The sequence below is a fragment of the Neoarius graeffei genome, chromosome 4 (assembly GCF_027579695.1).
Source record: "Neoarius graeffei isolate fNeoGra1 chromosome 4, fNeoGra1.pri, whole genome shotgun sequence".
In the NCBI taxonomy this organism is placed as follows: domain Eukaryota; kingdom Metazoa; phylum Chordata; class Actinopteri; order Siluriformes; family Ariidae; genus Neoarius; species Neoarius graeffei.
In genome coordinates, this window is record NC_083572.1 from 14,315,036 (window position 1) to 14,333,855 (window position 18,820).

General features: G+C 41.3%; 1 protein-coding gene across 2 annotated transcripts in view; it reads right to left on the reverse strand.

The window, feature by feature from the left end:
* The window catches only part of LOC132884879 (zinc finger protein 420-like), a 26,599-nt gene extending 10,194 nt beyond the window's left edge, over nucleotides 1-16,405 (reverse strand). For both annotated transcript variants that reach the window (XM_060918908.1, XM_060918907.1), the window contains exons 1-4: nucleotides 16,307-16,405; nucleotides 15,991-16,160; nucleotides 15,601-15,741; nucleotides 10,111-10,275 (exon numbers count right to left, since the gene is read on the reverse strand). In XM_060918908.1, coding sequence (XP_060774891.1) covers nucleotides 10,111-10,275; nucleotides 15,601-15,741; nucleotides 15,991-16,150 — 466 coding nt within the window. In that variant the 5' untranslated portion in view covers nucleotides 16,151-16,160; nucleotides 16,307-16,405. The remainder of the gene's footprint in view (nucleotides 1-10,110; nucleotides 10,276-15,600; nucleotides 15,742-15,990; nucleotides 16,161-16,306) is intronic.
* Between the last annotated feature and the right edge of the window lie 2,415 nt (nucleotides 16,406-18,820).

The window sequence follows — 18,820 nt, forward strand, 5'->3', positions numbered from 1 at the left end:
CGATAAATTACAACTGTCTGCGAAAAGCTATCTGCGAAAGCCTTGTCGCAAGAGCATGCAGAGGCCTTTAGTCACCAGTCGTTACCAAGCCACTGATCAATGTATTGCTATCCTCGTTCTTGAGTTTGTCTGTGTATCTGATTCACATGTTTTGCATCTTGCAGCTGATACTCTGCACATTGCCTGACATTCTTTTTGACTCCATGTATATAACAGTATATACACTACCGTTCAAAAGTTTGGGGTCACCCAGACAATTTTGTGTTTTCCATGAAAAGTCACACTTTTATTTACCACCATAAGTTATAATGAATAGAAAATCTAGTCAAGACATTTTTCTGGCCATTTTGAGCATTTAATCAACCCCACAAATGTGATGCTCAAGAAACTCAATCTGCTCAAAGGAAGGTCAGTTTTATAGCTTCTCTAAAGAGCTCAACTGTTTTCAGCTGTGCTAACATGATTGTACAAGGGTTTTCTAATCATCCATTAGCCTTCTGAGGCAATGAGCAAACACATTGTACCGTTAGAACACTGGAGTGAGAGTTGCTGGAAATGGGCCTCTATACACCTATGGAGATATTGCACCAAAAACCAGACATTTAGTAGAATTTAGCTAGAATAAAGTGATCTTCATTGAAAAGAACAGTGCTTTTCTTTCAAAAATAAGGAAATTTCAAAGTGACCCCAAACTTTTGAACGGTAGTGTACAGTATTTTTTTTTTCACTAATTTGATCTTAGATGTTCATTTTATGACTTCTGCATCATTGGGCTAGTTTAAAATAAATAAATAAAAATTATATATCGTGTCAGTAAAGAAGACAACATATTATGTCATGAAACACTTTTCAGACTAAAAAAAAAAAATGCTGGCTGTCAGGGATTATCTGCAAAAACAGAAGTGCAGCAAAGTCTCCAGTAGGATTTTGGCAGATTCTTGAAGATATTTAGAAAAAACAAACAAACAAACAAACAAAAAAGTACCGTCTAATTTCCTTAGAAACTGCAAAAAATGCTCCCAAGACTGCAGATGCATTTTTAAAGGCAAATGTTATTACGCCAGATATTGACTTTATTAAGTTTAGTAAAGTTTGTTGCAGTGGTGTAGTGGTTAGCACTGTCGCCTCACAGCAAGAAGGTTCTGGGTTCAAGCCCAGTGCCCGACGAGGGCCTTTCTGTGTGGAGTTTGCATGTTCTCCCCGCGTCTGCATGGGTTTCCTCCGGGTGCTCCGGTTTCCCCCGCAGTCCAAAGACATGCAGGTTAGGTTAACTGGTGACTCTAAATTGACCGTAGGTGTGAATGTGAACAGTGATTCGTCTCTGTGATGACCTGGCGACTTGTCCAGTGTGTACCCTGCCTCTCGCCCATAGTCAGCTGGGATATGATCCAGCTTGTCCGTGACCCTGAACAGGATAAGCGGCTACAGATAATGGATGGACAGTTTGCTGCTCTTTATAGAGATAGAGTTTCTTTTTTTAATATATAAAATACTTAACTGCATCATTTTTAGGTATCTCTACTTTATAATCTGTGCCTAATACTTTTGCACTGGACTGTATTTATATATTATATAGACACGTGTTTTACTGGGAAATACACCACTCGTATTTTTCATACAAGCTACATCCGGGACACGGAGAACCAAAACCGTGACATAGTTCTCTCTATATCACTCATGAGGAAATCAGTGAATTGTTTTGATAAATTTGGGGACTTTTTGTTTGTGAATGTGTCGATATAATCAAAAGAAAAATCACACATTGGCTTGAAGATATGAAGAAGTTTATCTTCTGTTGAACAACTCGCATTTTTTCATATGAAATACATCGCGGATCTGAGTGACATATTTAACAGTTATTCCACGAAATCGAGTCGTACATGAGCTGATAGCCAACAAGGCGCGTAGCACGGAGTCGTCTATGAGCCCTGGATGAAGAGATTGAGTGGAATAACTGTTTTATTCTATGCACATTCACTGGATTTTGAGAAACTGAGCATTTTTATTTTTAGCAAATTCGATAAATAAAAACGTTATACAAAACGTCCGACTAAATAATTTCCGCTTAGAATGTAAACAAACCGGCGAAATGACAGGAGCGATTTGTGAAAAATGCTATAATAATAATTCTTGAAAAATAAAGATACGTTCTTAAAATCAGTTACTTTTTTTTTTTTCAAATAGAGTTTTTATTTCGTCCTCGGTTGGTTAAGCAAAAATACTCCGCCATTTTGTTTTTCTCTACTCACGGTATATGAGCTGATAGCCTAGTAGTAGAGTCGCCAATCAGAGCACGATTGCTTATATGCAGTGAATGTGGATAGAATAATTCCCGATATCTTCACTCCGATGACGTCACTCTCAGTGTTTTCCCACTGACTTGATGTGCGTTGATCATCTTCCATGTGTTATTTGTGTAAATAATAATAAACAATAAAAGATATTTGGAATTATGTGATTAACAAAAAAAGTATTTAAAAAAACATGATGTTTCATATTTTAGATTCTTCAAAGTAGCCACCATTTACCTTGATGACGCTTTACACACTATTAGCATTATCTTAACCAGCTTCATGAGGTAGTCACCTGGAACAGGACTCGGCATTAAGCACTGCCCGATTGCCCGGGGCAAGTGAAACATGCATTCGGGTAAATGGGATATGTCCCTGACCAGGCAAGTTGGAATGAGCATACAGTATATTACAAACTAGCACCACAAAAATTAGGCTTTTTGATCTTTTCAGTTCCTAAAAGCGTCCCTTACTATGTATCCGCCATTATGTCTTGGCTGTTTTCTTAGTCTCGGTTTCATTTACTGCTTTGCAAGTTATTTTATATACCCTCGCTGTTGTAGTATGGTACACGTACTGTTTACAGACCCCTTGTGCATGACGTCATGCATCACGTGATAATTACAGCTGGGGTCAGACAGACACCGTCTTTCATGCAAGTAAGGCTTAATCTGTCTTCAATATGGTTAACTTTTGCGCAGTTTTTGCTTGTTCAAACAGAGAAATAGATAAAAAGGCATTACCATCTCCCCGCTATCAAGAAAACATTAACAAATAGAAGCAAACGCTTCAAGAACAACGAGGAAATGAGTGGTTAAAGAATACGATGAGAGGAGCTCAGCTTGAAAACTCCAGAGAAATTCATGATTGTATTTAAAATGTATTTTACAAAAACAAAGTCGGAAGTGAGGATGGAAGAGTTTGCTTAAGAATCTCGTTTTATTTATTTAATTTTTTTTTTTCTGCTCGCATTCGAGTTAGCGCCTTCATGAAAGTGTTTGATTTTCTTACAGGTGAAGCCGCTTCCTTATTTGATACAGAAAACCCAGATTGGTTTCAAACAACTCGGGCATAAAAAACTCAACAAGGAGCAACACACGTGATAAATCCTGAAAGAACAGAACAGATTAAGAGCAGAGAGAGCTGGAGCTTTGTTTCTGTGTTCAGACAGGCGGGCACCTACAGCAACATCACAGATCTCCAGGAGTACACGGAGACCATCACTGCCTACATGACGAAGTGCATGGACGACGTTACAGTCACCAGAACCATCTCCATTTGGGCCAGTCAGAAGCCATGGCTGACGGGGAAGTCCATAGGCTCCTGTGGGCTCAGAACGCCGCCTTCAGAGCTGGGGACAAGGTGGGCCTGAGGACAGCTAGGGACAATCTGTCACAAGGCATCAGGGTGGCCAAGAGACAGTATTCCAGGCACATTGCTGACCATTTCAACGACAGCAGAGACACTAGGAACCTGTGGCGGGGGATTCAGACCATCACAGACTACAAGCCCTCACCGCAGACCTGTGACAACTCCACGTCTCTGCTGAATCAGTTGAACAACTTCTTCGCTCGCTTTGAGGCAGACGACAGCACCACGGCACAGAAGACCCCACCACCTCCCGGCGACCAGGTGTTGACGCTGTCCCCAGACAGCGTGAGGAGAGCTCTCAGGATGACAAATGCATGAAAAGCCCCGGGTCCTGATAACATTCCTGGTCGTGTCCTGAGAGACTGTGCCGAGGAGCTCACAGATGTCTTTACAGACATCTTCAACATCTCGTTGAGCCAGGCTGTTGTCCCCACGTGCCTCAAAACCACCACCATCATCCCGGTCCCAAAGAAGCCGTCTCCCTCCTGCTTCAATGACTACCGCCCTGTCGCACTCACTCCCATCCTTATGAAGTGCTTCGAGCGGCTAGTCATGCGGCATATCAAGTCTGCCCTCCCCCCCACCCTGGACCCTTTCCAGTTTGCATATCAGTCCAACCGTTCGACCGATGACGGCATCTCCACTGCCCTCCACTCAGCCCTCACCCACCTGGAGACAAAAGACTCGTATGTCAGAATGCTGTTCATAGACTTTAGCTCAGCATTCAACACAATCATTCCTCAGCAGCTCATTCATAAACTGGACCAGCTGGGACTCAACACCTCCCTGTGCAACTGGCTGCTGGACTTCCTGACGGGGAGACCACAGACTGTACGGGTCGGCAGCAACTCCTCCAGCACCATCACACTGAACACGGGGGCCCCCCAAGGATGTGTGCTAAGCCCCCTCCTCTTCACTCTGCTGACCCACAACTGCACACCAACATCCAGCTCAAATCTCTTCATTAAGTTTGCGGATGACACGACTGTGGTGGGTCTCATCAACAATGGCGATGAGACAATCTACAGGAGTGAGGTGAGCCGCTTGGCCATGTGGTGCAAGGACAACAATCTCCATCTGAACGTGGAGAAGGAGATTGTTGTGGACTTCAGGAGAGAGCACAACCAGCATGCTCCACTATCTATTGACGGTGCTGCAGTGGAGAGGGTGAGCAGCACCAAGTTGCTGGGTGTGCACATCTCTGAAGACCTGTCCTGGAGTAACAACACCGCATCACTGGCCAAAAAAGCCCAACAGCGTCTGTACTTCCTACGCAAACTGAGGAGAGCAAGAGCCCCGGCCCCCATCATGCACACTTTCTACAGAGGCACCATCGAGAACATTCTGACCAGCTGCATCACCGTGTCCTGCTGCAAGTCTCTGCAGCGCATCGTGAGAGCAGCTGAGAGGATCATTGGTGTCTCTCTCCCTTCTCTAATGGATATCTATAACTCCCGCCTCACCCGCAAAGCCATCAGGATTGCAGGTGACCCCACCCACCCATCTCACAGCCTCTTCAGCCTGCTGCCATCGTGGAGGAGACTGTGGAGTCTCCGGGCCAAAACCAGCAGGCTCAAGAACAGTTTCTTTCACCAGGCAGTCAGGAGGCTCAACTCCCTCCCTGTTCTGCCCCTCCTCCCCCCTCTGCCTCCTGCCACAGATTCTGCTCGCACCCCCCCTGCAGCATCGGACATGTCATCCTCACAGTTCCCCCCCCCAAACACACACACACATACACACATTTCATCGTTCATTAACACACTGAACTCAGGGACCGCACATCTCACTTTACCTCGCTCATTTGCACTATTCCGCACTACCTCATCTTAACAGCTGCTAGTTTGTTTATACTGCTTATTTCATGTTTACCTGCTATACCTCAAGTGCCCTTGACTGTTTGTTTATTTGAACCAATTTATGTGCGCGTGTGTATGTATGTATACAGTATGAGTGTTTAGTCTTTGTCTAGTTCTTATCTAGTGTTTATACTGTTTATATTGTTTGAGTGTTTAGTCTATGTCTAGTTCCCATCTAGAGTGTTTATACTGTTTATATTGTTTGTTTTTTCAATTATTCTATTTTTATTTTTTGCATTGCCTGTTTGCACCGTGGGTCAGAGAGGACTGAAATTTCATCTGCGCTGTATGTCGAGCATGTATAGCATATTTGACAATAAAGTTGACTTGACTTGAGAGGAACACAGTCCTGTGCAAAATATTTATATATCGTGTTTTTTATATCATCCACCTCTAGGTAAAAAAATAATAATAATAATAATAATTAAAAAAATAAATAAATAAATAAATAAATACCCCCCCGCGCTGTATCATGATAAACTGGCTGCACTGATTCAGTTACAGGTTGCCAGATCTGTATAAAAACACCCACAACCTACACACTAAACAATAATTTTAAACTCAAACGTTATCCTGTCTGTCATGATGCAGTGCTTTTTTTTTTTTTTAAACCTAGAGGTGGATGATATATAAAATAAAAAAAACAAACCCCGATATATAAATATTCTCAAACAAAGTACTGTTCAAAGGTCTTGGCACCCTATTGTTTTCTTCATACAAACTTTGTTATAGATTTCTATTTTATGATTTCTACATTATAGAGTAATCAACCTACAGTCTGAGAGAGTTCTACACAAACACACTGAACTTTACAACAGCTGCATGCATGTGAAATGGAAATAAATCGACTAAGGCAGGAAAAACTATTTTGGATAAGGCCACACCAATTCGATTAGTTGGTTCGCGGAATTGCCGCTTGAAGAAAATGCAAAATGAAAAAATAAAATTGAAATCGACTGCAGGTTGAGGTCATGTGACATCGAAAACCAATCAAATCGCCCCTTTCACTTTAGATAAAGGCATGTTTCTTCCACAAGTCTGTGGAGGGGAATCCTGCAAAGCCTGTGTTTGTGATTGTTAGGATATTCAGCGAACAGAAGCGTAAAATCTTTGACAGGTGTGTCGAAATTCAAGAGGGGGAAAACTTCGCACAGTTGGGTCATTCCATGTCAATTCACACACCCTCCCCAGTGACACCTCTTCGATTTGCCTGATATTTATTTTATTAGTGCCTTATGATGTCAAAAGAAAGAATCCAAAATTTTAGCTTCCTAGCTGGAACAGTTTTTGAATTTTGGCCCTTCAAAGTTTGGGTGCCATGCCCACTTTTGGGGTCTGGGAATTGTGCACTTAATTTGCAAGCATTTTTGGAGGCCCATATCTTTTGTTCTAAGGGGAATATAGACCTGTAAATTGCTATATCTATGTATTCTGGCCCTGTCTATCTGATTCTGCACCTAAAAATAGCACAAGTTTACTAACTTTAGAGAGATTAACCCCTTAAAAGTGGATTTTTTTTAATGACAATTTTTTTTTGACATTTCAGGGGTCCATATCTTGGAAAGTTTTTGTGTTGATAGGGTTTAAACTGATTTATCATCATATTTGGGAACTCTACTGTGTACTTAGAGAGTTTCAGGGCACTCAGCGCTTTGGTGGGGGTACAGGAGGGCCCCAAATATGGCTTCGGGACAAAATTACCGTTTGGTGCGTCCTACTTCAGGCCATTAGTTGGCCATGTGGGCACATGCTGACTGGAATGAGCCTTTAACCCTATCAACAGACACCTTTTATCAAACTTTTAAGCCAATAAAAACTTTGATTATCCAACTCCTTCAATATAAAATAAGCATTTGTATATGGTACTATTTTTGCATATTTTCTGAAAAATCCTAAGTCCAGAAAGTAGGTCAACTGTTGTTTTGACTGCCTGTCCATGTTTAAGGTAGTAAAAGCACACCCATATAGTGATTTTAATCTATGGGAAGATTATTTATACCCAATACCCCATTAGTTATACTGACAATTACAAGGGATAAGCCCTTTCCCGGCTGTTTCACGATGCTGGTTTTTTTTTTACATTTGACACCTTTCCCTGTATCCAACCAAACTCTGACCACTATACACTTAATAGTTAAATGCATCTTTCAAACAGGAAAGGGAAAGATGCAAACAAGGGGATGATCCCAAGAAAAACATCCTGGTTGCTTTACTACATTTGTTCTGACATCCGATCTGGAAGTTAAACCTAGACTCATCAGGGTTTTTTTTTTCAAGAAAAGGGGAAGGGGCCCCTAGCCACTCATGTGGGGAACATTAGCATATCAATTAGTATTTCCCCTTTTTTACTAATTGATATGCTAATTTTCCCCACATGAGTGGCTAGGGGCCCCTTCCCCTTTTCTTGAAAAAAAAAAAAAAACCCTGATGAGTCTAGGTTTAACTTCCAGATCGGATGTCAGAACAAATGTAGTAAAGCAACCAGGATGTTTTTCTTGGGATCATCCCCTTGTTTGCATCTTTCCCTTTCCTGTTTGAAAGATGCATTTAACTATTAAGTGTATAGTCAGAGTTTGGTTGGATACAGGGAAAGGTGTCAAATGTAAAAAAAAAAAAAAAAAAAAAAAAAAAAAAAAACGGCATCGTGAAACAGCCGGGAAAGGGTTTATCCCTTGTAATTGTCAATATAACTAATGGGGTATTGGGTATAAATAATCTTCCCATAGATTAAAATCACTATATGGGTGTGCTTTTACTACCTTAAACATGGACAGGCAGTCAAAACAACAGTTGACCTACTTTCTGGACTTAGGATTTTTCAGAAAATATGCAAAAATAGTACCATATACAAATGCTTATTTTATATTGAAGGAGTTGGATAATCAAAGTTTTTATTGGCTTAAAAGTTTGATAAAAGGTGTCTGTTGATAGGGTTAAAGGCTCATTCCAGTCATCATGTGCCCACATGGCCAACTAATGGCCTGAAGTAGGACGTACCAAATGGTAATTTTGTCCCGAAGCCATATTTGTGGCCCTCCTGTACCCCCACCAAAGCTCTGAGTGCCCTGAAACTCTCTAAGTACACAGTAGAGTTCCCAAATATGATGATAAATCAGTTTAAACCCTATCAACACAAAAACTTTCCAAGATATGGACCCCTGAAATGTCAAAAAAAAATTGACATTAAAAAAAATCCACTTTTAAGGGGTTAATCTCTCTAAAGTTAGTAAACTTGCGCTATTTTTAGGTGCAGAATCAGATAGACAGGGCCAGAATACATAGATATAGCAATTTACAGGTCTATATTCCCCTTAGAACAAAAGATATGGGCCTCCAAAAATGCTTGCAAATTAAGTGTACAATTCCCGGACCCCAAAAGTGGGCGTGGCACCCAAACTTTGAAGGGCCATAACTCAAAAAACGTTCGAGCTAGGAAGCTAAAATTTTGGATTCTTTCATTTGACATCATAAGGCACTAAGAAAATTAAAATAAGGCAAATTGAAGAGGTGTCACTGGGGAGGTTTTGGGCATTTGTGTGAATTGACATGGAATGACCCAGTTGTACTCAAGATACCGTGAGCTTGTTACCCTGCGATGTGCCAACTTGGACTACAACTCTGTGGAGGTGGGTTTGATTTATATATTTCACTGATTGATGTGAGGGGCAAACAAAAAAATCATTCGAAGTATTTAGCCATCAGAAGTAGCCTACTCCTGGTCAAATCTTTTTTTCTGTGCATTGTAGATGTTCAACTGACTGCAATTCAATCGTTTATTTAGCCTATCTGTTTACTGGTTTGCCTGATAAAAGACGTGCAGCCAGAGCTAGCCCTTAATGCATATGGGTGGAAATAAGATAAGTTATTAAAAGAGCCATATGAAATGTGTAACAATAATGTATTGTCTTTGTTTTGTTTCTCTATTACGAAAGCCCTCTATTTCCACCGCTAATTTTACCATCAGAGCATTTTTTTAATTTTATTTCGCGCGCTCGCTTCATATTTTTCCTGAAAAAATCCGAGAACCAACTAATTAAATTGGTGTGGCCTAAAGTTGTTATTGTCCGTTACAAGTAAAAAGTAACCAAACTTAATAATAAACTTAATCAATAACCAAACTTCAGCTCAATGTGTGATCTTCATTTCATGTTGCAGTTCATAACTATTCTATGGTTTTCCTAAAAATAAATAAATAAATAAATAATATTAGTACTCGCAAAATAGGGGGCAAGTGGGTTTAAAAGTTAATGTTGAGCCCTGTGGAATGCTTTTCAATTAACAGGTGTGCCTCATCAAAGTTAATTAGTGCAATTTCTTGCCTTCTTAATGTTTTTGAGGTCATCAAATAGTAAATAATACAGTAAACAACCCTAATAGAGTAAACAACTGTAGTAATCCATATTATGTCAAGAACCACTCAACTAAGTAAAGAAAAACGACATCCATCATTACTTTAAGATATGAAATGACTTAATATAAAGAAAGAAAAAACATTCAATTAGAAGGTGTGTCTAAACTTTTAACTGGTACTGTACTTCAGGAAAACATGACCATTTGCATTCAGATCCACGATACAGCCACTATATACTCACTGGAAGGAGCAAAATCAGTGTTCTTGGATTCATGATCTGGTTCAGCGTCAGCTGTTGCTTTTCTGTTTTGCATTTTTCTACAATCCACCAGTCTCACTGAACTCATCTTTAATTCACTGAGCAGTGTTTGCTGGTCTCCATCAAACCTCCTGGATTTACCTGGATCTTCGAAACACAAAGAAAATATCTTCAAAACAAGAAAAGCTTGCCAAAGGAAAATTTTTATTGGAGTTCACTCCGGCTTGTGAAAACTAGACAAACGTTCACAATCTATGGCCCTGTTTACACCTGGTATGAACATGCTTCCTGGGTGATCAGGTCACAAACGGACAGCTCCAACACTACGTTCACACTGCAAGGCTTAATGCTCAATTCCGATTTTTTTGTGAAATCCGATTTTTTTGTGAGGTCGTTCACATTAACAAATATATGCGACTTGTATGTGATCCTCAGTATGAACGAAAAGCGACCTAAAAGCGTTCCGCATGCGCATTGCAGGATACGACGACGTCACACGCAGTGAGCATGGCCAGTGTTTACGGAAGTAACCTAAAGTTTCCTGTGTATGACAGTAGCCAGCATGGAGTACCTGGCGATGATGCAGTTGTTGTTGCGACGGAGCAAGAACATGCACAATAGCCTGATGTTAAGGAGGAGGTTGAGAAGGAAGAGGGCAAGGGTTTTGGCTCAGGCGTTCTGCGGGGTAGTGACTGCAACCTCCGTTCAAAGGAACGTGTGGGTGCGGAGTCGCATTGATGTCATGCGCCATGTTGTTGTAACTTTTTTTGAGAGACCCGCCGCCTACTTCAGCGCAGAATAGTGACGTTTGTGGCTTGTTGATGACGTGTAAGTCGGATGAATGCGACCTGGCGGTTCAGACTGAAGTCGCATATGAAAAGATCAGATAGGAATCGGAATTAGGACCACATATCCAAACGGCCTGGGTCGGATTTGAAAAAAATCTGTGTCGTTCATATTGTCAATAAAAGATCGGATACAGGTCACATATGGGCGAAAAAATTGGATTTGAGTCACTTCAGCCTGCAGTGTGAACGTAGTGCAAGTAAGTCAGTTCAGACTTTAGCATTATAATGCATCTGCATGCGTCTCAGGGTGACCACTGGTGGCCATACATGAGCAGACCACCTCCGAACGTAGTCCGAGTGATCAGATTATAACGAGTATTTGGGACTCAATCGGCCCCATTCACCTGTACCACTTGTAACCTGATCACACAGGACACATGTTAATGCTAGATGTAAACAGGGTCTATAGCTCATTTAGCCAATATGATCACATTTCATTGGACTGTACTGGCTATACAGTCTGATCTGTCAAAAAAATTTATCTAGTACAGCGTTTCTCAAATTTTTTCAGACCAAGGACCATGTTATCCATTAAAAAAAAAAAAAATTCCTAGACCACCTAACCCCCCTGAATATCCTAAAAAAAAAAGCCTACTTCAGCAGTACTGTACATTACAAATCACACACTAATGAAACGACAGTTTTACAAATAGTACAGCCAACTCATTCTTCTCTTAATGGGAAGAATGGTGCTGCTTATTCTGATACATCAGTGAAGCAATGTCTGGCTCCAAACTGGACAGTTTTAGTCTCATATTGGGGGCCACATTGATCCGGTTGCGCTGCTTTGTTTTCTCAAACAAAGAATCATCATGTCTTTGCACTTTGTCCTTGTTTGTGTCAGAGGTTTCTTGTGCGTTTCTTTTGACCGATCCATTATCTTTTTGACAGTTTGATGCCAAGTCTAATTTGGTTATTTGTAGTTTCTCCGCATTCAGAGGTGACATTGATATAAAAGTGTATCCTAAACTGCCGTAGCTATAGGCAGTGTCGCAAAACTGTTGGCTTGCTTCATGTCAGACAAAAATTCAAATAATAGGCTACTATTTGAATTTACATGGAACTTTATTCAACACAGAAAAACAACTCATCTGCGCTACTTATAACTTTGCTTTTGGAGTCACATAGGCGAATTGAGAAACATTGATAAAACATGATATTTTAAGACATCAACTCATGGACCATGCTTTGAGAAACAATGATCTAGTACATGATCTTTAGATGAAATGTGTTCAGAGGTGGCGGCAGGAATGTGTTGCGCGCCAAATCTAGGGGGTCTGGGGGCACGCCCCCCCGGGAAATTTTGGAATTTTTAACCCTCAAAAATGCCATTTCCCGCATTTTGAGAGGCAGATTTTGGTGGAGTAAAGCTAAGTTTAATGTCTCTATTAGAGTACATTTCGTCCATGTATTTTTTCCTATACGAAATAGAACCAATGATAATATAAACATAATTGCGTCTACTTAGCATCGTTAAGAGGATAACACCCTCTTTCCATGAGTTTGATACGTTCTACTGTGTTTACATGTGAGTAAATACACATACAACGTTCAAATGTACCTTGCTTAATTGAAGGAACCAAAGTAGCACATTCTTTCGTCATCGAAAGACAAGAAGACAGCAGCAATAGGGGTCAAGTCCATGGTGTCCACGATATCTTTATGTACATGTAGCAGTGTACAGTTGTTGTCGTTATTTGGTCATCGAAGACCAAAGGTATGTCAACACGCTTTTCAAGATGGAGAAAGCACCAGGGCGCAGCAGGATTTAATAAGGGAAAACAAAGTACTGTTTATTCACACTACTGTCTCCTTTTCTTCCTTGTCAATAGTCAAAGGACTCCCATCGTAACTTGGGGTGACACAGCCCCCCAACATAATTTTAGGAGGGGTGGTCGCCTCCCTTCTGCCGCCACCACTGGTGTTTTCAGTGCAGATTTTCCCTAAAAGCATCGTAGCACAAAGACCATCGTTAAATGGTAGAGTGAGCAGCACAATGAACACTCTTTCTCCAAGCTAAGGTGGGGTTTACATTAGACCGTATCAGCGGATCATCAGATTAACGTTTTTAAAACGATTAGTGTGCACACAGCAACACCAATACACGATTCGCGTGCACACAGCAACACCAATACACGGATACGCTTGGCTCCGCAGGCATCCTGCGCTCCAAATCACTCTGCCCTGAACAGCGAGTGCCCTCTGGAGGGTGCACACTCCGGCCCTGCGCAGCTCACAGAGCGCGCGAGTGAAGTGCACAAGCAGTGATTCGGGACTGAGCCGCTGTGTGTGTGATCCCAGCGCATATCACTTACCACTTGCAAGTGGAAGGATGGCAAGCCTAAAGACAATCATAACTACACAATGGGCAGTATTTGCATCAGTATTTGCAGTATTTTCATACTTTTATACTCTTTAATGAAAGGTGATACAAGGCGGAAGTCCGCGCCGTTTTTCAGCAGTCGCGTCACATGACCAACGCCAGCGAATCAGGAAGGTGGATGTCACAGTGACGTTGTCCAATGACGACGCCAGCTAGAGCTCAGCACAGCGTATCCGCGTATTCTCAATGTTTACACAGCACCGGACCAGACACGATCTGGATTGAATACGTGGACGCTGGCGGATTCCCGTTTCCTGGCGTTTTAATGTAAACGGACACTGCATCCGCAAAGAAAACGAGACAGATACGGTCTAATGTAAACTTGGCCTAAGATGCTCTTAGTGTTAAGAGGCTTTTGGGAAACCCACCACAGACCTGTTGATGGTTTGTGTAACAGATTGTCAAGTTCATAGTGAGGTTTCTTGGGACGTAATCAGTTTGCCAAAATACCACGTTATGACCAGATGCATTTAGGTCCACAAGACAGCCATCATCGTGGAGGAATACAAATACCTGGGTGTTCACCTCAACAACAAACTGGACTGGACTAACAACACAGATATCCTGTACAAGAAGGGCCAAAGTCGTCTCCACATCTTGAGAAGACTGAGGTCTTTTGGTGTGTGCAGGACACTGCTTAGGACTTTTTATGACTCTGTGGTAGCATCAGCAATTTTCTACACTGTGGTCTGCTGGGGCTGTGGAAGTTCAGAGAGGGACAGGAAGAAACTTAATAAACTGGTCAGAAGGGCTGGCTCAGTCTTGGACTGTCCTCTGGACTCCATTGAGGTGGTGGGTGAGAGGAGGATGTTAGCCAAGCTGACCTCAATCATGGATAACCCCTCTCACCCCCTACATGAGGCTGTGGGGGCTTTAAGCAGCTCTTTTAGTAGTAGACTGCTGCACCCACGGTGTAAGAAGGAGAGATACCGCAGGTCATTCATACCTACTGCTGTCAGACTGTATAACATCCACAACTTGTAACGTAGCACCAATAACCTGTTTGTCGTTTAATTTGCACTACTTCACCACTACTACATCTGCCATCTCTCATCGATGCAATTATTATGTGCAATAATATAGGCCCTAAACTATTTTTATGCATACTTATATTTATATATTATTTATGTATGTGTGTGTGTATATATCAGGGCTTTGAACCAGAATTTTTTTCCTATTGGTTCGTTCCGAACAGAAACGGAATTTTAACGTTTCCGGTTTTGGGTTCCACCATTAAATAGACGTTCCCAAACCGGTTAGAACAAAAAAATTTCGTTCCCGGAACGGTTAATTACGTTCCCTGTCAGCTGTTTAACAAATGGCTATAAAATTATGTCTCAGTCTCATCCAGCTTAAGCCAAATGTAGGCTAATTCTATTACAACCTTCATTAAATAAGACAAGAAATAATTCAAAACAATTATTATTTCAAATGTTGGCGATTTGGATTCTCAGTATGTCTTCCCATCTACACAAACAGAAAAAGTGCCAAAAATGAAAGAGAATTCGTTTAGTGTGTTACCAAAGGCTAGTCAGGCCCTATGCATTGATAGGCTAACAGAGGTTAACGTCATTTAATGTTCGTGAGCCTCTCATTAACGTGGACAAATATATTGATATCGTGTTTGAAATTGACGTTTTTGAATAACGATAGACTGCAATATTTACCTCTTATTTAAGATGTGGAGACGTGATAGTAGTCCACCCTCCCGCTCTCTCCATTCAGTCAGCGAACGTCACACAGGAAGTGAACCCCAGCGGGTCATAGAAACTTACGCAAGAAAAGAATGACTTTTTTTATTTGTAGGCTACGGAAACTTTGAGGAACTAAATAAAAACCGGTATTAACCGGTTACCATTATTTTTAATAAGCGTTTCTGTTCCGGCGCATAAAAAATAATAAAGTTTCTGGTTTTGTTTCTGTTCCATGTGAAATAGAAAAAGTTCCCGGTTTTCATTTTCGTTCCTTGAACCGGTTCAAAGCCCTGGTATATATATACAGAGTCTACCTGTACCGTGCAATTTTTCCGAGCCTCTCAATAAGGCAATTTTTCTATACTTTGTCACGGTAGATAATGCAAATAGCCCTCTGTATTTAATCCTTCGTTTGTCTAATTTTTCAGTTTTATTTGTTATCTGTTTGACATTTTCTTGCTACTGTATAACACGTGAATTTCCCCGATGTGGGATGAATAAAGTGAATCTAATCTAATCACGTACGCAGTACAAGAAATAAAATCACCATCATAAACCCTGTCCTCTGGTTCACCCTCAGCTGTTGCGTTGCTGCTTTGTATTTTTCCACAATCCATCTTTTTCACCAAACCTATCTTTAATTGAGCGTGCAGCGTTTGCTGGTCTCCATCAGACCTGCTGGACTTGTCTGGAACAGAGAAACAGAAAGTAAAACAAATTCAAAACAAGAAAAAAAAAAAAACCTTGCTAAAGCAAAACTGTCACTGGAGTTCACAGAGAGTTCCATTCACAAGTGTTTCATTGGACTTTTTTCTAAATCAGTTGTATGATTGGTGCAACCATCTTACAGTTGGTGCAAAATGGACACTGTGGTCATACTGGGATTACATATGTATATGTGTAATATGATTATTGTCATTTTTCTAGTCATAATTACCTCCAGGAGGAAGATTTTCTCCTAATATTATTTTTGAATTTAGTCCCTGTGTTTTTCTGATGTCCACCAGTTTCACTTCACACATCTTTATATTACACCACAAACCCTCTGAGTTCAGACCAGGAATATCCTCCATATCCTGAAAGTGACTTTGCTGCATTATTCTGCCTCTGGCACGACACAAAGCACATAATTAATGAAAGAAAGCTCATTAGAATGCCGAAGGTTGACAGTTCAACACTTCCGACACGACTTGAGCTCGTATGTGTAACTTCCTGAAGAAGAAGAAGGAGGAACCTTCTAAAAAAAAACTAACCTCCTTGTACGACGGTTTATTTCTCCTCTTCTGATCTCATAAACACAACCGCGGTCTCTAACGTTTAGATTTCATTTACGCCTGACAACAATAAGCAAATTAGCTGGTTTTACTTCCGGGTGAATTCCGACAGGTTTTTGTCAAAATAAAACCCTCCTTGTAATAATAATAATAATAATAATGTGGTGTAGTGGTTAGCACTGTCGCCTCACAGCAAGAAGATCCGGGTTCGAGCCCAGCAGCCGACTGCGGCCTTTCTGTGTGGAGTTTGCATGTTCTCCCCGTGTCCGCATGGGTTTCCTCCGGGTGCTCCGGTTTCCCCTACAGTCCAAAGACATGCAGGTTAGGCCAATTGGTGGCTCTAAATTGACCGTAGGTGTGAATGGTTGTCTGTGTCTCAGCCCTGCGATGACCTGGCAACTTGTCCAGGGTGTACCCCGCGTCTCGCCCGTAGTCAGCTGGGATAGGCTCCAGCTTGCCTGCGACCCTGTAGAAGGGCAATTCCATGTAAATGTCAACCTCACCATGCAAAAATAAAGCAACATGTAATACATCAAAACCACTCCCAGAGATATCACCTAGGCCTGTATTTTACAGATGTGAATAAGTTGAACCAATTTGTAACCAACCTAATATGTCACTGTCAGTCTTTCTTTCTTATAATGTAAACCCCAAGCTAAAATCAACTTTGATCATGTACAATTCTATATTATTGCCACAAGCCACAGAAATGTATGCTAAAATCCACAAAACAGCAAAACAATAGCCATCCTAAATATTATTTAAGAACTTTGATAGTTTTAGCTGATATTTAGAGAGTTTTTCAAAGGGTTATGGTGGTTAAATTGCTGATTTTCTAAACATATGCCATGTCTATTTCAGACGCGTCACATCCATAAGGGAATTTCGTCACATCCATAACGCTGACTTTTCCTTCCGAAACTCTGCATGAAATACAAAATATTTTAAACAAAGATTTTTTTAATATTCACCTTGGACCCCTCTATCAAATGGATATCTCCATTTCGACATTAGGTTTACAATTTCACAGAGTTTGATAAAAATGTACAGTCACCCAAGAAAAGTGATACTTTTTCTGTCACATCCATAACGCATCTTTTATTGGCGTTTTCTGGCATGCCCTAGATGTACTATGGGAATTGTTCTTGTTCTATCACTTCTCCAGTATGGTACAGCCTTAAAATATGCAACACCTGTTTAAATACTGGGAGACAATAAAACATGCACTGGGTCACTTGTTGCCATTTTGAGTTCAAGTGTCACGTCCATAACGCTGGAATTGCTCAGAACAGGATAAAGCGGCTAGAGATAATGAGATGAGATCTATTTCAAACGTAAACACAGAGTTCTGTAATGTTAATCTTCTTACAATCCATTCAGTTACACTTTTTAAAAGCCTGACGACAACTTCTCTTCTTACATAGTGACAACCAAACCTGATACAGTTCTCTTTTTAAAGCTAGACTGCCTTTCAGAGTTTTCAAGTGTAGGTCATATAAAGGGTGGCACGGTGGTGTAGTGGTTAGCGCTGTCGCCTCACAGCAAGAAGGTCCTGGGTTCGAGCCCAGCAGCCGACTGCGGCCTTTCTGTGTGGAGTTTGCATGTTCTCCCCGTGTCCGCGTGGGTTTCCTCTGGGTGCTCCGGTTTCCCCTACAGTCCAAAGACATGCAGGTTAGGATAATTGGTGGCTCTAAATTGACCGTAGGTGTGAATGGTTGTCTGTGTCTACGTGTCGGCCCTGTGATAACCTGGCGACTTGTCCAGGGTGTACTCCGCCTCTCGCCCATAGTCAGTTGGGATAGGCTCCAGCTTGCCTGTGACCCTGTAGGACAGGATAAATGGCTACAGATAATGGATGGATGGATAATAACAACAACTAGAAATCTGAAATTGTCACTGACAATTTCGGGTCTTCATCTATTTCAAACGTAAACTGACAACGTTAACAGCCTCGCGACATTCATCTAGCCAATCACTTCACAGACAGTTACCCCTACACACACAGAGTTCTGTAATGTTAATTTTCTTACAATCAATTCAGTTACACTTTTTAAAAGCCTGACGACAACTTCTCTTCTTACATAGTGAAAACCAAACCTGATACAGTTCTCTTTTTAAAGCTAGACTGCCTTTCAGAGTTTTCAAGTGTAGGTCATATAAAGGGTGGCACGGTGGTGTAGTGGTTAGCACTGTCGCCTCACAGCAAGAAGGTCCTGGGTTCGAGCCCAGCGGCTGACAAGGGCCTTTCTGTGCGGAGTTTGCATGTTGTCCGTGTGGGTTTCCTCCGGGTGCTCCGGTTTCCCCTACAGTCCAAAGGCATGCAGGTTAGGCCAATTGGTGGCTCTAAATTGACCATAGGTGTGAATGGTTGTTTGTGTCTATGTGTCAGCCATGCAATGACCTGGCAACTTGTCCAGGGTGTACCCTGCCTCTCACCCATAGTCAGCTGGGAAAATAATAATAATAATATTGCTTGCCTTGCTCCAGCTTGCC